Source organism: Bos mutus, chromosome 16 (genome assembly GCF_027580195.1).
Source record: "Bos mutus isolate GX-2022 chromosome 16, NWIPB_WYAK_1.1, whole genome shotgun sequence".
Classification (NCBI taxonomy): Eukaryota; Metazoa; Chordata; class Mammalia; order Artiodactyla; family Bovidae; genus Bos; species Bos mutus.
This window is the reverse complement of record NC_091632.1, coordinates 12837078-12859407: the sequence shown is the minus strand read 5'-3', so window position 1 is coordinate 12859407 and position 22330 is coordinate 12837078. Positions and strand designations below refer to the sequence as shown.

Below are 22330 nucleotides of genomic sequence, written 5' to 3'. Positions count from 1 at the left end.
TAGGTATGATTACCATGGAAAAAAATAGGCTGAGAAAGTTGTTGGGTTGATCATAGATTTTAAAAATTGTGTATATTATATACCATGACATAAACTGTATTTGGGCTATTTGAGCAGATACTCACAGAATGATTGTAAGAAGGTTCCAATATCACAGGTAATGACATTTTCCCTTGAAGATTCAATTTTGTTAAATAAAAAATCTTTTCCCCCACAATCTTTTCTTTTTTCATGCGGTGTATACCATACAGTCTAAACCGAACTGCATAATTTCCAATCATCTCAGATTCAACATGATTAAATTTGAATGTTTCTGTGAAGACAGGGCATGGTCCTCTCTGGATGCTGGTTTTTGCTCTCTGTTTCTTTATAGGTAGAAGAACAAGGTGTACTTGCCATGAGTTGCCACCTGTCCTGTTATATGTTGGGATATCTGTGACAGCTGTCACTGTTACCAGAAGCTTCTGTTCTTGTGAGTCATAGTCAAAAGTCACATCCAGGGTACCATATTTAGCTTCTGGCTCAGGATCAAAAGGTTTAGGAAGCTGTGAAGACGATCCTTGAGCTGACACATCCTAAGAAAAGCAAATTTAAATGTTTTCAGTTTTTAACTCCATTATTTAATTCAGAATGTAAATAAGTACCTGGTATTTCTTTAGAAGGATGATATGAAAACTGTTTTGATTTGCTATCGTAAAGAAAGTAATAATAATCAACAGCCAACTACAATCAAAAGTTACTCTTTTGAGGCAGAATAACGTAAGTTAAACTCAAAAACCTAGTAAGTAAATACATGGAATAGTCACCATTACAATTTTGAGAATGTTGGCTGTATGTTTTTCACGTGAGAAATTGAAAATATACATTTCAAGGTGTATCTCTGTTCTTTTTGTGAAAAAAAAAAAAAGCTAAATTTTTAATGTTATAAACAATACAATTGACAGCTCAATATCAGGTTGGAGAGAAAGAGAACATGAATAGAAGGATAATGCTATTGAAACATTTGGTTCCAATTTCAGATGTGCCCCCCAATGCCCCCACCTGTATTAGAATGTTAACATATTTAGGCTTAAAAGTCAATGGAAAGTTGAAATATGAAAGTATAAACACAAAAGCCTCAAAATATTTAAAGCCAAATATTTATTTTCCATAACACACACACTATTTCAATTTTTAACTAGAATTTCAAAGTATATATTATTTTTAATACTAATACTGTTGAAAATGGCAGGATACATACTTCAAAAGTTAAAAAAGTGTTAAACTGTATATTTTACTTGTAAGAGTAAAAGAAACTGTACCCACTTTGATCATCTCAAATTCCTGCTAATCTAACTATCTGGGATGTAATAGTTTCAGCTAGTTACTGAATAGTACCAAATTCAGCTCTCAGACTTTTCAGCTATACCACTTCACCCCTTCAAGTATTTTAACAAATCAAAGGTCCGTCTAGTCAAGGCTATGGCTTTTCCAGTGGTCATGTATGGATGTGAGAGTTGGACTATAAAGAAAGCTGAGCGCCGAAGAATTGATGCTTTTGAACTGTGGTGTTGGAGAAGACTCTTGAGAGTCCCTTGGACTGCAAGGAGATCCAACCAGTCCATCCTAAAGGAGATCAGTCCTGGGTGTTCATTGGAAGGACTGATGTTGAAGCTGAAACTCCAATACTTTGGCCACCTGATGTGGAGAGCTAACTCATTGGAAAAGACCCTGATACTGGGAAAGATTGAAGGCAGAAGGAGAAGGGGACGACAGAGGATGAGATGGTTGGATGGCATCACTGACTCAATGGACATGGGTTTGGGTGGACTCTGGGAGTTGGTGATGGACAGGGAGGCCTGGCGTGCTGCGGTTCATGGGGTTACAAAGAGTCAGACACGACTGAGCGACTGAACTGAACTGATAGCTGATATGGCTATGTAACTCTGCTCCAGCCAATGGGAAAGAGAGAGAGTTCTGTATAAACCATCCAGATCAGGTCTGCAGAAGAAAGTACCTGCTCTGCACTCTCTTCTCTGTCACTCTTCCCACAAGCAGATACACATGGAGGATGTGTGGGTCAGCTTGGACCAAGTAGATTAGATCAGCACCCTAGGGGATGACAGTGACTAAAAAGCATGAACTGGGCTGATGGATGATGATGTTGTCAAATGGTCTGTCAAACGAAAGGCAATCTTCCATGGCTTTGTATTTGATGGTATATTTGTCTCTTTGTTTTAGGACCTTTGTTGTTTAATCACTCGGTTGAGTCTGACGTTTTGCAACCCCCTGGACTGTAGCCTGCCTGGTTCCTCTGTCTATTGGATTTTGCAAGGAAGAACACTGGAGTGGGTTGCCGTTTCCTTCTCCAGGGGATCTTCCTGACCCAGAGATTGAACCCACACCTCCTGCATTGGCAGGTGGATTCTTTCCTACTGAGCCGACTGGGAAGCCCAATAGGACCTTAACATGTACCTGACTATTGCACCTACTGTGTGCCTGGCTGTATTTTCGGTGGCAGGATGACCAGAGAATCAAAAAGACATGAGTCTTTGACCTTGTAAATCTACATGTCTACCTATGAGGATTCAACTGCTATCATGAATGGAAGAAAAGATGACAAGTGAAGAATTCTTTAGGAGCAGGAACAAACTCTCACGGGGGAACTCATTTTTTTATGCAATATGATTAGATCGGTATAAAAATATTCATACTCTGTTACACTGATAGTTTAGAGCAAGATGTTTTAATACATGCCACTTCATAATTATAGATGATTAATTATATTAATTTATTTTTCAATTAAATATTTTATAAAATAGTGTCATGACAGCTAAGATTGTCAAGGTAATAAATATTTTTATAAGGTCCCAGAAGGCTATTTCTGAATTTTGTTTCTCTTGGTGCCTTCCTATTTTTTTTTCCTGGGCATTCTGAGAGCTCTCATGAAACTGGGGGTTAAAAGGGTAGGCCCTTTAGAGATAAAAGCTACTATTTGTATTCTACAAATAGGTAATTAGAAAACAACTCCTCTTTTCAAGGTTCTGAGCCAAAGTTGTAAATAATCTTTAGCAACAGGTTATCAACATAGTTAATGAACTCCTTGCCTGGCAAGCCTGTGATTCCTCCTTGGTCCTCTCCCAGTTCAACTGTGTATGGAGATAGATAGGCTCTAAGAGAGCTGGAGCCTGGACTAAACCAACAGGAAGGTAAGAATTTTCTAGTTGGTAAATAATATTTATTAAAGGAATGGTGGTAGGCTAAATAAACTCCAAAAGACACAAGAATCAGTTTCATACTAACATAGGCTATCAGCATTGAAGTATTCAGGTGACATGCATTTGCTGTAGTTTGAATATATTCAGTTTTGCTGTAGAAGACACAAATACAAGCAGGATATGGGAGACTCCTTATAAGAAGTATTAACACAGAGAGCAAGCTTCTGAAATACGGGCAAAACTCACAGGCTCTGTTAACTATAGATAATAGGTAAGGAAGTAACTTGAGAGACACAAGCAGAATTCAGAAGATGTGGTAAATGTGGATAATAACTAAGTTAATCACTTGCAAGATATGCTCAAGACAGAATGAACAGAAAATAGGACAGAACAAATGACTATTAGCTATGGAAAGGGACAGAAAGCCTAAGCTATGATCAAGTCACCTCTGGGCTGACAGCTCTGCCACCCATGTGTTCTATGTAAGAAATGCAGATAAAATCTGTATCTAGTAGACTAACTGCAAGTTTCTATGGTGGCCAGGAGGATGCCTTCCCCTGCATGTCCCCCATAAAACCAGTATGGCCCTGGGAACCCTTGTTCAGATCTCAGCTGCTGTCCCTGTTACCAGGCCATAATTAGGGAACGCTGCTAGAGCAGAAATAGTGTAAGACTGGACATAAGGACAGTATGTCCACTGGGATCCACACAGCGTGGTCCTGCCTCCTGTACTTACTGGTATCCTATCCTAAGGGTGTTCTCCTACCTATCTTGCTCCTCGTACTTCTTGCTTTATATCTGAAATAGCTTAACACACACACACACACATATGCACTCACACATACACACACCAGGGTAATCTGAGCATCTTAATTCAGTCTGTTTTGAGTCCTCTGAGATTGTTTGCCTGGTGGTGTACTTGGAGGGAACCAATGCTTCAAAGTAATTTCCCACACTATGATTCAGGTGAAGAGGGGCAATGTAGCAAAGCTTTTTAGAGCACTGTTTTTACAGTCAGGTAGACCTGGGTTTGAATTACATTCAAGATCTGCTTATACTTGGGCAAACTGCTTAATTCTCTGAGTTTTAATGTTTTCTTTTCTAAAATGGAAATAACAACTTCCTGAAGGTGATGTTGTTAGAATTAAATGAGCTGACTGTGTAAAAATTACAGCAAAATTCCTAGGACAATTGGTGATAGCTATTACTGTTGTTAGTTCCACAATCCAGGTTTCATTGTTAACTTCTTGGCTAGCTATATAGTTTCCAAGTCTATAAAACAGTTATCTCAAATTTGCTCAGGTATAGAACATGGAGAAATATTCTTTGTGGAAAATCATGAAATACTGCTATATTAAACTTATAATACCAATATAGAATTTTAGATACTATATAATAATATTAGAAATAGTAGAAAAGTAATAACAGATAAAAAGTGTCCTTAGAAATTTTTATGTAAGAAAAAATTTAAGGAAATTGTATTCAGAGCTCTACTTTCATTATCTTATTTTGGCAATAGATAAAAATTCACCTAGTAAGAACACTGACAGCCTGCAGTATCATGAAATGTTGTATGAGGCAAAACTCGTAAAGACTTGCAATCTAGAAGAACGTAAATACTGCCTTATGAAAACCTCTAGATTACCTTTACAGTTTCCATCATCATAGGAAGATCAAAACAAATCCTTTTTAGAACATGGGAAGACTTCAAAAGTATAACACACCTATTTTTATTGCCGTTTTCACATTTTCTGCTCCACAAAGAGGAACTCTTAAAGCACAACCAGCCAATCACTCTGAATGCATGATGCCATGAATTCAAACTTCATGGTAAAGCTGAGCATCACTTATCCCTTCCACATTCCAGACAGTGAAACTGCAAACAATATTCTGTAAGGTTTGTAAAACATTAAAGGGAAACCTCCCAATAGTAAAAATATCTAAATTCAGTAATTTAAAAAATAAACACAAACATAAATAGGAACCTTAACATAAAAGAAATGGGTAATTCCAGAATATTTTATGTAAAATGCTAAACAAAAATTTTTTTAAACCCCAACAGAAGTTGAAATGTTGGGGAAGATACTTTTCAGCATCTTGTATATTGCTCTCAGTTTTATCAACCCATCCTTTTTTTGAGGGGGAGTTGAAGGATGGTTGGGACAGCCCTGAAAGGTCTGCTGGATAAAAACAGAAACCATAAGCCACAAAGGACACGACAGTGATAACACCTTCTGACCAGGAGGAGAAGCACAGGATTATTATCTTCCAAATAACATTAATTTTAAATATTCTATGTGCTTTTACTTACTTCAGGGCTCAGGACTGCAGTGCTGTCACTTGGAACATCTTCTTCATATCCTTTATTATGAAAACTTTCTATTTCATGACCTGTGCTTCCTTCACTCGGACACTTGTTATATGAGCATCTTGGACTGTTGCTGCAGTGGGAAAATTCACATTTACTGTCCCCAATTTCTGAGGGTGTGCATGAGAGGTGGGGAGAACCACTGTCATCCTGATATGGTGGTGGCTGCAATTCATCCAGTGGGGGTGTTCTTCTCATTCTCTGAATGCAGTTTCCTGATAATGATTAAGAATCTGGTCACTGTTTCCAATTAGCCTCAACATGCAGTATAGTCCACAATAATTGTAAATAACTTAAAAAAAAACTGGATTAAAATGTTGTGGCAAGGTAATTACTAGATTTACTAATGAGTTTTCTTCTTCCCTGGTTCAGATGCAGAAAGCAAATAATCTGGTTTCTCAATCCTCTCCTGCATAGTAAGATGAGGAAAAACAAGTTATGTACCAAGACACCCTGTTTCATATTATGAAAATGGGACAGCGATAAATACTAGTGAAATCGATGATTTATATAGGTCCATCTTTCAAAACAATCCTAAAGCATACAAACTTCAACTATTCCCTCGTGATCCGTGACCTCTCTAGTCACAATAGGTAGGTAAAACAAATATAAACCTCATTTATTTTCTTCAATTACTGAGATGAACTTAAACTAGCATTCACCTCAGCAGCATTGGAAACTAGGTTTTCCTGTCTAGCTGAGACCCAGAATCCTGAAATGAAGTGCACTGTGAATCGAGGCCTAATTCCCTGTGTGCTGTGCTTAAGTGCTCATTTATGTCTGACTTTGCAACTCCATGGACTGTAGCCCGCCACCCACCAGCGAAGTCTGAAGTCCGCATTCCACCCTGTCTCCCTTACGAAGAGGTCACTCCCTGCTCCACCACATCCTGCATCAGGACTCCTAAAGTCCACTCTACCTTGTCTATAGTAGGCATCTCCAACTCTACATTTTCTCTCTCTCCTAAATTTTTAACTTTTACTTCAATGATTTACCTAAATAACAGAATAAGCAGGTCTGTGAACAGGACAGAGGTGGGGACAGGCGGGTATGTTAGGAAATAAGAGTTCACCATACAACTCAGGGATAGCTAAATCTGTGCAAATAATTCCTGGACATAATATCAGATATAAAACTTAAACATGGCTCAGTTTTTCCTTTGATGGACTGTCACTCTGCTTTCTCGAAAGGACCTCTGGAAAATAGGTCATTTGTATTTCTTATAACGGAGAAATGTTCAACAGGTCTTCTGTTCTTGCTAAGATAGAAAAGCTTCTTGCTAAGACAGAAAAACTTTACGTAAGAACTATAAAACTCATTTAAAAATTACCATGATGTCTGGTTCAAATGAAAAATACTGATCTGCATCAGCTTAGCACAGATTTACATATTTGATCAAAAGTCCTAATTTTGGAAAAAGAAATTAAATGTGTCACCCAGTGAGTCTAACATAGCAGTGTTAGGAAATAAACACAACATAGAAAAATTAATGACTTAAGTTGAAACTAAATTTGAGGAGATAGATTGGAAGTAGTAGCCAATAAAACACAATAAATCAGATTTCAGCATGGGGCTTCCAGGAAAGCTACTGTTTTCCTGACAAAGCAGCAGACTTAACTTGCATGTCCCTTTTGCCCAGTGGCTTTTCCCCTTTCTCCTGCTTTAGAGGCGTAGCACTCATAACCATGGAGTAACAAGCATGAGAATGAAAACTAAGGATGATGAGGAAGTATCTGAAGAATTACTAAGTAGCTACCTCCAAAACTTCTTGATGTCTGAGACAAATTTGGAAAAAACCAACCAACAAACAAAAAAAACCCCCACAAAAACAACGACTTCCTTGGCAGTCCAGTGGTTAAGACTCCAAGCTTCCGTTGCAGGGGGCATGGGATCAATCCCTGGTCAAGGAACTAAGATCCCACATGCTGCACGGCACAGCCAACCCCCACCCACCCCCCATCTCCAAAACAAAATCCCCCCAAACTTGATATCTGAATTTCCTTTTGTTTCTAAATATATTCTCTGGTAGTTTTTAAACTGACATCTTCTCTCCCTTTAAAAATGTTTATTTAACCAGTCACTGAATTATAAATTAAATTGTAATACCTAAATATTTACTATAACATGAAGTCAATTAAAAAATTCCCAACATAGTAGTTCTAAGAATCAGCATACCATTTTTTCCTTTAATTTTTTTAAAAAGAGAGATGATCTTTCCCAGATGTCTTTTATTAATAGCATACTATCCCATAGGTCTCACTGGACAGAACTAGGTCACATGTCTATTTCTAAACCCACCTGTGGTAGGGAGGATGTGATTACCATAACTGGCTTAACCCGAAGCCTTCAAATTGAAGCTAGGGATAGGATACATCTCACTGTTCATATCTATATGGAAAAGAGTAGATGCCACTCAATGAATTAAAAAAAAGGACTGGGAACAAGACAAGGATTCTGACTCTCATTACTTTTATTCAGCATGGTACTTGAAGTCCTAGCCATAGAAATTAGGCAAGAAAAGAAAGACATCCAAATTGGAAAGGAAAAAGTAAAACTATCTGTATTGGCAATGACATATTATATATAAAAAACCATAAAGAGTCCACAAAAAAAACCTTTTAGAACTAATAAACATAATCAGTAAAGCTGCTGGATACAAAATCAATGTAAAAATCAGTTGTATTTTTATCAACTCACATGAATTATCATAAAAATAAGGGAAAAATTCCAATTACAATTGCATGTAAAGGATCCACCTGCCAATGCAGGAGACATGTGAGACATACATTTAACCCCTGGGTTGGGAAGATCCCTTGGAGAAGGAAATGACAACCCACTCCAGTATTCTTGCCTAGGAATTCCCATGGACAGAGGCGCCTGGTGGGCTACCATCCACGAGGTCGCAAAGACTGAGGCACGACTGAGAAACAGAATGCACAAGCATGCACCAAGGAATAAATTTAACCAAAGAGCTGAAACACCTTTACTCTAAAAACTATAAGACACTGATGAAAGGAACTGAAAAACACACAAATAAATGGAAAGATATTCTGTGTTTAGGGACTGGAAGAATATTGTGAAAATATTCACACTATCCAAAGCAATCTACAGATTCAACGCAATAGCTATAAATATTCCAATGGCATTTTTTTCCCACAGAAATAGAAAAAACAACCCTAAAATTTGTATGGAAACACAGAAGATTTCAAATAGCCAAAAAGATCTTGAAAAAGAAGGAAAAAGTGGGAAGTATCAAACTTCCTGATTTGAAAGTATAATACAAATCTACATTAATCAAAACAGAATGTTACTGGCACAAAAGCAGACACATTGTCCAACATAACAGAGAGCCCACGAGTAAACCTACATATGTATGGTCAATTAATTTATGACAAAGGAGCCAAGAAAATACAATAAGGAGAAGATAGTCTCTCTAATACATGGTGATGGGAAAACTGGACAGCCATATGCAAAAGAATGATACTGAACTAGTGTCTTGCATCATATACATAAATCAACTTGGAATGGATGAAATACTTGAATATAAGAACTGAAACCATGAACTCATACAAGAAAACAGAGTGTGTAAGCTCCTTGACATTGGTCTTCACAATGTTTTACATCTGACACCAAAAGTAAAGGCAATAAAAGCAAAAATAAGCAAATAGGGTTACATAAAACTAAATAGCTTCTTCACTGCAAACAATCAACAAAATTAAAAGTCAACCTACAGAATGGTGGAAAATATTTACAAATCACGTATCTGGTGAGGTGTTAATATCCAAAATACATGAAGAACTCACAACTCAGTGAAACACCTAACAATCTGACTGAAAAATGGGTTGAGAAACTAAAAAACATCTTTGGAAAAAAGTTGTTTTCCAAAGAAGATATGCAAATGACCAACAGAAACATGAAAAAGTTTTCAAATCACTAATCATCAGAGAAATGCAAGTTATTCGCCATGAAATATCAACTCACACCTGGCAGAACGGCGATTATCAAAAAGCCGAGAGATAACTAGTGCTGGGTAGGATGTGGAGAAGGGGGAATCCTTGCACACCACTGGTGGGAGTGTGAACTGCTGAAACCACTATGGAAAACAATATGGAGATTCCTCAAAAAAGTGAAAATTGAACTCATATATGATCCAGCAATTGTACTTCTCTGCACTTCTCTGGAGGACATGAAATCACTGTACTGAAAAGATACCTGCATTTCCATATTCACTAAAGTATTATTTGTAATAGCCAAGACATGGAAACAACTGAAGTGTCCATCATGAATGAATGGATAGAGATAATGTGGTTTAGACAGACAATGGACTATATTCAGCCATAAAAGAAAAGTTGCCATTTGTGACAACAGGGACGGACCTTGAGGCCAAAAATGTTAAGTGAAGTAAGTAAAAGAAAAAGATAAATACTTCTATGTCATGTATACATAGAATCTTAAAAATAATGAATCCATGGATATGGAGAACAGGTTGGTGGTAGGCAAAACATGGCAGGGTTGGGGGTAGGAGAAAGGGAGGAAGGTGGTAAAAGGCACAAACTTCCAGTCACAAGATAAATAAGTCCTGGGGACACAATTCACAGTGTTGACTATACTTAATAATACTGCATTGTATATTTAAAATTTGCTGAGAGTAGAATAAAAATAGATAAAAGTTCTTATCAGGAGACTAAATGTACAACTATGTAAAATGACTGATGTTAACTAAGCCCATTGTGATAATCACTTTGCAATATTTACATATTATCAAACCATTATGTTGTACATCTTGGAATAACACAAAGTTATATGTTAATTAAATCTCAATAAAATTAGGAAAAGTAAAAAAATGACTCAGTGTTTTCCTTCCAAAAACTTATACACTTTGGGAGTACAAAAACATGCACACATTAAACAAAACAAAAAAGTGGATGCCTAAAGATGCCAGGAAGGAGGAAGATAAAGGATCCTTGCTTTTCTTATCCATCAGTCTAGCAATTGATTTCAGTCTCCATTTTTATTAGAAAAAAAAATCTTCTCTTTATGTGGGTCCATTTCCACTTTTAATAATCCTTTTCTGAACTTCCTTTTGATGTGACCAGCACATACAGTTTCTGTCTGGTAATTGCATTATACCTCACTTCCTTTGGCTTACTCTTTCACTTATCAAGTCCCTGTCTAGCTGCCACCAACTGTGGTACTCACACAGCTGACCTCCAGTCATCTGGATCTTATTTAGAGTTAGTGTCACTGTGGTCCAAAGACTAAGGCATAAGTTATCCCAAAGAAGTTTACTGATATTTAAAGATTCTAAGTCGGAGAAGGCAATGGCACGCCACTCCAGCACTCTTGCCTGGAAAATCCCATGGATAGAGGAGCCTGGTAGGCTGCAGTCCATGGGGTCTAAGAGTCGGACACAACTGAGCGACTTCATTTTCACTTTTCACTTTCCTGCATTGGAGAAGGAAATGGCAACCCACTCCAGTGTTCTTGCCTGGAGAATCCCAGGGACGGGGGAGCCTGGTGGGCTGCCGTCTATGGGGTCGCACAGAGTCGGACACAACTGAAGTGACTTAGCAAATTAGCAAAGATGCTAAGTAGGCTCTATGGGTTGATTTCAATATTGTTTCTGGATTTGAGAGAAACAACTTTAAAGCTGTGAAGTGGAATATATAAAATATTTTGGAATACATATATATATATATAAAACATTGGGATTTATAAATTATGTAAGTTTATATAATTATATATTATTGTATAAATCCTCAAAGCTTTGAATATAATTACCACACTTTTCTCTTTAATTTTCATTTTACTCTTGCATTTTACTTTTCAAAGTGAAGAAGGCCAAATGTATCTGGAATTTAAATTTCATTGAAAAGATACAGCTATGAGGATTTCTTCTTTAACTCTCTGCAATAGTATCTTTTTCCTCTAGCTGTTAACTGCTTTTCACTATCTACATAGTGTAAGAACTTGGCTTAAATTGAATTGATGTTGGAAAAATTTTAAGACAATTGTTTTATAAAATAGCACAATTTATGTCAGAGTTGTTAGATTACACTATAAACATCCAACCTTAGAAAGAAATTTTTTGTGGGACTATCAAATACCAGAATGATAATGCCATACTCTTACTTTATTCCTCATTTTACAACCCAATTTCATACTCTATTTTATGGAAATGATATAAAAGGGTTCATGCATGAATATATTTTAAGCATTTTAATTTTCCATTTGCATATTGCACAGCACCTAGAAAACAAGACAAAGTATCTTCCTACTTTAAGAAAAAAACAGGATGCATGCGTATCTGGAATATGACCTGTAGGTCTCAACACTGTGTTTTAAGACACTGGTTTTCAAAGTTTGGCAACTGCAGCTCTAAAAAGAGGTGAATATTCAACATTTGTAGAATTCATACCTCTTTTCAGATGCCTGTGGAAATCTGCTAAAATTTACCATATACTGGGTGATAACTTAAGGCTCAACACATTTCACAAAACTGGGGTGTAAAGGGGATGTTTTCAAACCACAGTGGAATTAAATTAAAAATCAGAAACAAAATATATTAAAATGTATAGAAATCTAGATAAAACAGCTAGAAATTTAGATAAACTTCTAAACTGCCCATGGATTAGAGGAGAAATCACAACAGAAATTAGAAAATACATTGAGATATAATGAGGATAAAAATAATCCATATAAATACTTGCGGAATGTGGCTAAGAAGGACAGTTACAGGCCTAAGTGCATATACTGGGGAGGGCAGGGGAGAGAGGAAGGTTGAAAATCATAATCTGAGTACCCATTTCAAGACGTTTTACAAACAAACAAATGAAATTCAAAGGAAGTAGGAAGAATGAAAGAAGGAGCAGAAATCAAAAATAGAAAACATGCATACAAAAAAATACATACAATAGAAAAGCATTAGCAAACCAAAGGAGAAGGAAATGGCAATCCATGCCAGTATTCTTGCCTAGAGAATCCCATGGACAGAGGAGCCTGTTGGGCTGTTGTCCGTGGTGTCGCACAGAAGTTGGAGACGACTGAAGCGACTTAGTATGCATGCATGCATTGGAGAAGGCAATGGAAACCCCCTCCAGTGTTCTTGCCTGGAGAATCCCAGGGACCGGGGAGCCTGGTGGGCTGCTGCCTATGGGGCCGCACGGAGTTGGACACAACTGAAGCGACTTAGCAGCAGCAGCAGCAAATCAAAATAAAATCCATTGAGAACACTAATAAAATTGATAAGATGCTAGAAGAGACTAGTCAAGAAGAAAAAGAGATGGCATAAATTATTAATCTCAAGAATAAAAAAGAGGACTTCATTTCAAATCCTTGACACATTAAAAAGACAGCGAGCTTTCCCTCTGTTCTCCCCTTTTTGGAAACTTGTCAGTCCCGAAGCTATTCAGTGGGCAGAGGGAGGCAGCGGTCTGCCCTGCTGGTGGCACCAGAAGCTGCATGGGCCAGAGCCATGTGTCAGAGCCCAAGGAGGGCAGAGAGGGCATCCGCACACGGGGCAGTGCCATGCAGCATGACGGAGTCCAGTCTGGGTGAAGCTGGGTGTGTTGGGTGAGCACAGCACAGGGAGCCAGAGCCTCAACAGGGTACGTGGGTTCCCCATGGAAAGGAAGCCTAGCCCGGGCAACAGAGCCCAGAGTGAGGAGTGTGTCCACAATGAGGGAAGGGGCCAGAGCTGGGGGAGAACTAGGGAAAAAACTGGAATAAACCCTGTGATGCTGGATTAACATGAAAAGTATCAGTGTGAGCTCAGGTGTTTAGTAGTAGGCAGAAATACAGTGTAAATATGCATATAACGTGTACACACACACACACACACATTCTTGAGTATCCTGGCTCTGTCCACAGCTTAAGAAAAACTCTTTGACAGCAACAAGCATACCTAAGTGCTCCAATCCTGGCTTCTCAATCAGTTCTTCACTAAAGGAATCAGGACTCCATGAAGAAATGGCTAATTCCAGGGCTGAGGAAAGGAAAATATAAGCCAAGCCTAGACAAGCTTCTTGTGTTGAGAGTAAGAACACACTCAAAGAATGATAAGGTCATGTCAAAAGGACAAAGAAGCCAGCTTCAAGGGGGTCACACTGACCAAACCTCACTAACAATTTGAGCTTCTAAATAAATAAATAATCACAATAATGGATCATAAGACACAGAGGAAAAGAGGAAACCATGAGTCCATCTAGACATAAACAAACAAAAATAAACTGGAAGAACTTTGAGAAAATACGTCATTTTTATAGTTAGAGACGCATTCTGATGAAGGACTTAATTATCAAGAGTAATTTAGTGAAGAAGCCTAGTAGACACCTCCTTAATGATGAGATCAAAGGGAACCTTCTGAGTAATGGAATAAATCAAAATTGTGCATCAGCCGCTAAGATGCAATGAGAGGAATACGGCACCACTTCCAGCTAGAGGTGCGTAACCTGAATCTCATCATGAGGAATATCAGACAGACTCGGATATCCAACAAAAAGTGTAACAGTCAAAAGGGGAATGACTGAAGCACTATTCTAGACTAAAGGAGACGAGCAAGAAAAGGTAACTAAATGCAAGGCAAGATTTTGAATTTGATCCTTTTGCTATAATAACATTATTTGGACAACTGTTGACCTTGAGTAGGTTCTGAGAATTAAATGGTGATAATATGTCAAAATATCAATATTAGTGCCTTAATTTTGATGGTTACATTAAGGCTATGCAAGAGAATATTCTTGCTTGTAAAAAATATACACTAACATATTTGAGGGTGAAGAAGCAACCCATTTACCCTTAAATGGTTTAAGGTGGAAAAAAGGACTATAAGGTTTTGCTACAAATGCAGGATGGATTTAACATTAGAAAATGAATCTATCAAAGTCATTGCATTGAAATAATAAAGGTTAAAAGTTATGTGATAATTATAATAGATTTAAAAAATTATTTGATATAATTAATTATCCAATTTTGATAAAAGATTTCTGTGCAAATGAGGAATAGAAGGCAATTTCCTTTAACTCACAAAAGGTATCTTTGAAAGTCCTCTGTGCATGCATGTGTGTGAAGTCACTTCAGTCATGTCTGACTCTTTGTGACCCTATGGACTGTAGCCTGCCAGGCTCCTCTGTCCATGGGATTCTCCAGGCAAGAATACTGGAATGGGTTGGCATGCCTTTCCCCAGGGGATCTTCCCAACCCAGGGAGCGAACCCATGGCTCCTGCACTACAGGCAGATTCTTTAAACATCAAATTTACTGGTAAAATGTTGAAAACTTTACCTCTGAGATCAAGAATGAGACAAAGATGCCTATTATCATCAGTTCTATTCAACAATGTACCAGAAAGGTGAAAAGACAACGCTCAGAATGGGAGAAAATAATAGCAAATGAAACAAGGGACAAAGGACTAACCTCCAAAATATGCAAGCAGCTCGTGTAGCTCAATATCAGAAAAACAAACAACCCAATCAAAAGATAGGCAGGCCAATTCAGGTTAACGCATATCAAAAACCATCACAGTATTATAATTATCCTCCAATTAAAATAAATTAAATAATTTTGAAAAAAGTAGGCAGATGTTCAAGCAGACAGTTCACCAAAAAAGGCATACATATGGCTGATAAACACATGAAAAGATGCTCAATATTGCTCATTATCAGAGAAATGCAAATCAAAACTTCAGTGAAATAATCACCTCACATCGGTCAGAATGGCCATCATCTTGTTGATGTTTGACAGAACACAACAAAATTCGGTAAAGCAATTATCCTTCAATTAAAAAATAAATAAAGTGGCAAAAAAAAAAAAATCTACAAACAATAAATGCCTGAGAGGGTGTGGAGAAAAGGGAACCATCCTGCACTGCTGGTGGGAATGTAAACGGACACAGCACTATGGAGGACAGGACGGAGGCTCCCGAAAAAGCCGGGAATAAAGCTACTATATAACCCAACAATCCCACTACTGGGCGTAAACCCTGAGAAAATCATAATTGAAAAAGACAAATATACCCCAGTGTTCACTGCAGTACTATTTACAATAGAAATAGAAATACAGTGGAAGCAACCTAGACATCTATAAACAGATGAATGGATAAAGAAGCTGTAGTACATATATATAATGGAATATTCAGTTCAGTTCAGTTGCTCAGTCGTGTCCAACTCTTTGTGACCCCATGAATTGCAGCACGCCAGGCCTCCCTGTCCATCACCAACTCCTGGAGTTCACCCAAACTCATGTCCATTTAGTCGGTGATGCCATCCAGCCATCTCATCCTCTGTCATCCCCTTCTCCTCCTGTCCCCAATCCCTCCCAGCATCAGAGTCTTTTCCAATGAGTCAACTCTTCGCATGAGGTGGCCAAAGTACTGGAGTTTCAGCTTCAGCATCATTCCTTCCAAAGAAATCCCAGGGCTGATCTCCTTCAGAATGGACTGGTTGGATGTCCTTGCAGTCCAAGGGACTCTCAAGAGTCTTCTCCAACACCACAGTTCAAAAGCATCAATTCTTCAGCGCTCAGCTTTCTTCACAGTCCAACTTTCACATCCATACATGACCACAGGAAAAACCATAGCCTTGGCTAGACGGACCTTTGTTGGCAAAGTAATGTCTCTGCTTTTGAATACGCTATCTGGGTTGGTCATAACTTTCCTTCCAAGGAGCAAGCGTCTTTTAATTTCATGGCTGCAATCACCATCTGCAGTGATTTTGGAGTCCCCAAAAATAAAGTCTGACACTGTTTCCACTGTTTCCCCATCTACTTCCCATGAAGTGATAGGACCAGATGCTACTCAGCCATAAAAAGGAAGGCATCTGAGTCAGTTCTAATGAGGTAGATGAACTGAGAGCCTATTACACACAATGAAATAAGTCAGAAGGAGAAAACCAAATATTGTTTATTAACACATATATATGAATCTAAAACTATGGTACCGATGAACCTATTTGCAGGGCAACAGTGGAGACACAGACCCAGAGAACAGACTTATGGACACGGCAGGGAAGGAGGGGCTGGGACGAACGGAGAGAGTAGCGTGGAAACATACACACTACCGTATGTAAATGGACGGCCAGTGGGAACTTGCTGTGTGGCTCTGGGCGCTCCACTGGTGCTCTGTGACGACCTAGAAGGGTGGGATGGGATGGGAGGGGAAGGGGGTTCAGGACGGAGGGGACATATGAATACCTATGGCTGATTCATGTGGATGTATGGCAGAAACCAACATAATACTGTAAAGCAATTATCATTCAATTAAAAATAAATTTTTTAAGAAAGGAAAGACAACAATGTGCCGGAGGTCCTAGCCAATGGAATAAGCTGAGAAAAAGAAAGGGGTTGGAAAGAAAGAAATAAAACTGCTGTTATGCTCAAATGATGACTATGATATAACAGCAGTAGATAAAATCAAATGTTCAAGCTGGATTTAGAAAAGGCAGAGGAACCAGAGATCAAATCGCCAACATCCACTGCATCACTGAAAAAGCGAGAGAGTTTCAGAAAAACATCTACTTCTGCTTTATTGACTATGCCAAAGCCTCTGACTGTGTGGATCACAATAAACTGTGGAAAATTCTTAGAGATGGGAATACTGCTAGGCCACCTGACCTGCCTCCTGAGAAATCTGTACACAGGTCAAGAAACAATATTTAGAACTGGACATGGAACAGCCTACTGGTTCCATATCAGGAAAGGCGTATGTCAAGGCTGTTTATTGTCACCCTGCTTATTTAACTTATGTGCAGAGTACCTCATGAGAAATGCTGGACTGGATGAAGCACAAGCTGGAATCAAGATTGCCGGGAGAAATATCAATAACCTCAGATATGCAAATGACACCACCCTTATGGCAGAAAGTGAAGAAGAACTAAAGAGCCTCTTGATGAAAGTGAAAGAGGAAAGTGAAAAAGTTGGCTTAAAGCTCAACATTCAGAAAATGAAGATCATGGCATCTGGTCCCATCACTTCATGGCAAACAGATGGGGAAACAATGGAAACAGTGAGAGACTCTATTTTTGGGGGCTCCAAAATCACTGCAGATGGTGATTGCAGCCATGAAATTAAAAGATGCTTACTCCTTGGAAGAAAAGCTTTGACCAACCTAGATAGCATATTGAAAAGCAGAGACATTACTTTGACAACAAAGGTCCATCTAGTCAAAGCTATAGTTTTTCCAGTGGTCATGTATGGATATGAGCGTTAAGACTATAAAGAAAGCTGAGCACCGAAGAATTGATGCTTTTGAAGTGTGGTGTTGGAGAAGACTCTTGAGAGTCCCTTGGACTGCAAGGAGATACAACCAGTCCATCCTAAAGGAAATCAGTCCTGAATATTCCTTACAAGGACTGATACTGAAGCTGAAACTCCAATAATTTGGCCACCTGATACGAAGAATTGACTCACTGGAAAAGACCCTGATGCTGGGAAAGATTAAAGGCGGGAGGAGAAGGGGATGACAGAGGATGAGATGGTTGGATGGCATCACTGACTCAATGGCCATGAGTTTGAGTAAGCTCTGGGAGTTGGCGATGGACAGGAAGGCCTGGTGTGCTGCAGTCCATGGGGTCGCAAAGAGTCGGACATGACTGAGCAACTGAACTGAACACCAAATATCTAAAAATAAACTTCAGAAAACACCTTGCTGCTATTTTGGGGGTTTACTATCAGAATGCACACTCTGAAAGCCATTGGCAGAGTCTACACTTCGCCTTTCCAAGCAATGTCTATGTGCTAATAGGAGGGGCCAACTGGGAACTACTGCAGACTCCTTTCCTTAGCAACATGACATCTCAAAGCAGAGATTAGTCTTAGTCAGAGGCTTGAGGTGTGATGAAGGCCTCCACTAGTTTGGCCTCTACAAAAATTAATAGAATTGAAAAATAATGGCAGATAACCGTAAACTGAACTAGAAGATGACATCAAGTGGTGCGGCCACTCCAGATGGAGCCATCTTACAGAGCAAATTAACGCAGCCTTGGTATTTGATACCTAGCTTTAATTTAGCAAATGCCTTTCCCTTCATAGCAATCCAGAGTGAACAAAAGTAACAGGTTATTTACATCTCATCTGGTGAGAACAGCAATACTTCTACCACCCTACTTCAGGGAAACATAATAAAATATTCTTGTTCTCTGCCATGATCTGCTTTGCAGAGACCCTGGCTGCCTTCACATTCCAAACACTATCTCCTTGAACCTGTTCTAGAAGACAGCAAGCTATTAGGACTTAGAAGAGTAGAAGACTGGACAGATGAAATTTCTTGGTAAGTATACATGTGTGATGGAAGTGAGAACTAAATCTTAAGGAAATACAGGGGACTTGCCTCGTCAATCAAGTTCTTGAGGATCCAGAGTTTAGCTGGAATATTCCTCCCAAGGTCAAAGAGAATTTGCTACCCCTTGTCTGCTTGACACTAGGGAGACAAAAATTTGGTTGGCCTCTTTAAACTTGAAAAGCAGTACATTCCACAACTGAGTGTATAGATCTGATACTTTTATAAGGTAAAATCAAAAGCTATTAGCTTTGAGCGGCACCCAGAGCAAGGAAAGCTCTGCAGGTGATCCAGGTACAGTGGATAAACTCTACTCTTGACCTTTAAGATTCAGCAAACCAGACGGTCCTCCAACAACTGTAGTAGGTCATGATGCTTTAAAGTGTCACTGAGAAGTTCTGATGGTACGCTGGCACTGGAGGCCTTGTGATTTTTTTTTTGTATCTCCAAACACATTTTATTAGAAGACACATATTAGATTATTTTTGTACCATGCCTTAAAACCCTAATCTTTCTTGCTTTATTTCCCTGATAGCTTGAAATAATTTCTTATTTAAACCAAACTTCACATGTAGCTACTGACTTTGTAACAGTACAATCTTATTCAGTGCATCTGAGTAGAAAATTTCTGAGGAGAAAATTATTTCTGAGTAGAAAATAATTTCATTGCCTCTCATTTCTTGACTCTTAGGTTTTGATAAAAAGATTACACTCATTTTAGCAGGTGAAGTCAAAGTGGTTTGTCCAGTATGTAGCAGCTGGCATGTGATCACCTAGCTGCTGAGTTATAAATATCAAGCTGCATTCCACCATCAAGGGAAATTGGCAGATCTTGCATGAGGACTGAGGAGGCTCTGAAAGCCAAGGAGGTATTATGATTATCTTGCTAAGCCTGCATGCATAGCCTCACAAGTATGCTGATTACAAAATTATGTCTAGGACTTCCCTGGTGGTACAGTGGATAAGAATCTGCCTGACAATGCAAGGGACGTAGGCCTGATCCTTGGTCTGGGAAGATTCCAGTGCCATGCGGCAACTAAGCCCCTGTGCCACACTACTAAGCCTGCACCCTAGAGCCCACAAGCCACACCCACTGAGGCCATGCGCCACAAGTACAGAAGACTGCACGCTCTACGCCCGTGAGCCGTAACTACGCAGCCCACACGCTGCAACGGCTAAAGTCCGTGTGCCTAAAGCCTGTGCGCGACAACGAGAAGCGCCCGCACCACAATGAGGAGCAGCCCCCGCTACAACCAGGGAGAGCCCATGCACAGCAATGAAGACCCAGTACAACCGGAAGTAAAATCCAAAAAAAAAGATTATGGCTAATGATATGCCCCAAACCAGAAGTGGAATGTTCTGGGATTATAAACATTTATAATCTTTCAGAGGCCCTGAGAGGTAAGAAAGAAGGAAACTCTTCAGTGGATAGAAGAGATTTTAAAAGTTTCATGGAAGATTTTATCATGAACGGAAGTTGAATACAGTAAAAAACATTTCTCCATCAAGTATATTTTGCAACTGTTGAATACAGTGCTCTATCAATGTTAACCATAAAAAGTTGGTTGCTTTCTGTTGCTGAAGTCTTCTACATCATAACTGATTTTCAATCTACTTTTCTTATTCATTACTAAGAAAGAAGTACTGAGTCTCTGAATATAATTGTGAATTTCTATTTCTCCTCTGCTTCAAGTTTACTGAAACTGCTATTCAGGACAGTTATATCTTCTTGATGAACTGCCTCAAACTGTTGTGCAAATGTCTCTCTTTATCCCTGGTAAGAATACTTATTCTAAAATATTTTTTGATATTAATATATAGCCTCCTCAGCTTTCTCTGAGTTAATGTTTGCATGGTAGGTATATCATTTTTTTCCTATCCCTTAACTTATAAATTATATATGATTTTATATAAAAATTAGGTTTCTCATATACATGTATATTTGGATATTATTTATATATATAGTTTTGCTTTAAAAAAATCTCATATGACAATCTTTGCCTTTTAATTGGCATATTTAAATCATTTAGATTTAGTGTAATTACCAAAATCAAGAACTGACAAGCTTTCTCTAACAGACCACAGAAAATAAACAGTTTAGACTTTGTAGGCCACACATAGTGTCTATCTCACATTCTTTGTGTGTGTTTATGAGTTTTATAATACTTTGAAACTATAACAATCTGTTATATAAATACAATAGAATATTATTCAGCCATAAAAAGGGATTAAATTCTGCTATTTTCTATGACATGAATGACATGAAAGAATCTTAAAGACATTGTGTTAAGCAAAATAAACCAGACAAAAGAGGACAAATATTGTATGCCTCCATTTATATAAGTTACTTAGAGTTGTCAACTCATGGAGACAGAAAGGATAAGGTGACAGAAAGGTGACTGGCAGGAACTTGGGGGAGTGGAGAATGGAGAATTATAGTTTAATGGGTACAGAGTTTCAGTTTGGGAGGATGAAAAAGGATGGATGGTGGTGATGGTTGTGCAACAATGTGAATTTACTTAATGTCACTGAAATGTACATTTAAAACATTTAAAAAGTAAATTTTGTCATATATATTTTTCATAATTAAGAAAAATGTAAAAATCATTTCAAACACACAGGCCATACAAAAACAGGCTGCGTGCCAAATTTGCTTCATGGGGTATAGTTTACCTGTACCTCATCTCTATGTTTGAGTCAAATCTACCCTCCTATAATCTGTTTATTTGCCCTAATTATTCTTTGTTATTGTTGAATTATTGAAAAATTGCTGAATTGTTTAAAAAAATTATTCATTTTTATTCTTTCTGACTTCTTTTGCATTGAGTACTTTTATGATTCAATTTTCTCTCCACTATTAGCTTACTGGCCATCAGTTCTGTTTTATTTTCCAGTGGTTCTTCTAGGATTTACAATATCTATAACTTGAGAAAATTTATCTTCAAATAATTTCATATATACTATAAAAATCTTACAATAGAATACATCTCCTTCGACTTTTTGTGTTATTTTCATATATTTTTACTTTTACATACATACTTAAGGTCTACATAGTAATCAATATTAATCATGACTCTAAATTACCACTAAAGATACAAATAAGTTACATATGAAATACAAATCAGAACGATTTCCATTAAAAAATTAAAGAATTCTCATGCTTAAGGAATAAATTCCATTATCTTTGAGGAATATAGATAGCTTGTGACATACAGCATTCATATAACATCAGAGATGCAACAAATCTATTACAAGTATAGCTGACTTTATTTCCAAGTGCAAATTCTAGATATCTGGTACTTCTCATCTCCAACATTTTATAGGCTCCTAAAATTTACATGTTAATGTCAATCAGCATATAAAATAAGCTTATAAGTAAATGAAAGTAAAAAATTAATATAACTGAATTACAAAATCTTATCTGCTACATTTCCCATTGTATTTTTTATTCATATAAAAGAAGATAATAGAAGATTTTTTTCACATGTCTGAGTTT

General features: G+C 37.9%; 1 protein-coding gene across 3 annotated transcripts in view; it reads right to left on the bottom strand.

The window, feature by feature from the left end:
• SYT14 (synaptotagmin 14) overlaps window positions 1-22330 on the bottom strand; it is a 142782-nt gene that overhangs the window by 64020 nt on the left and 56432 nt on the right. For all 3 annotated transcript variants that reach the window (XM_070384443.1, XM_070384442.1, XM_070384441.1), the window contains exons 3-4: window positions 5509-5780; window positions 126-575 (exon numbers count right to left, since the gene is read on the bottom strand). In XM_070384443.1, coding sequence (XP_070240544.1) covers window positions 126-575; window positions 5509-5780 — 722 coding nt within the window. The remainder of the gene's footprint in view (window positions 1-125; window positions 576-5508; window positions 5781-22330) is intronic.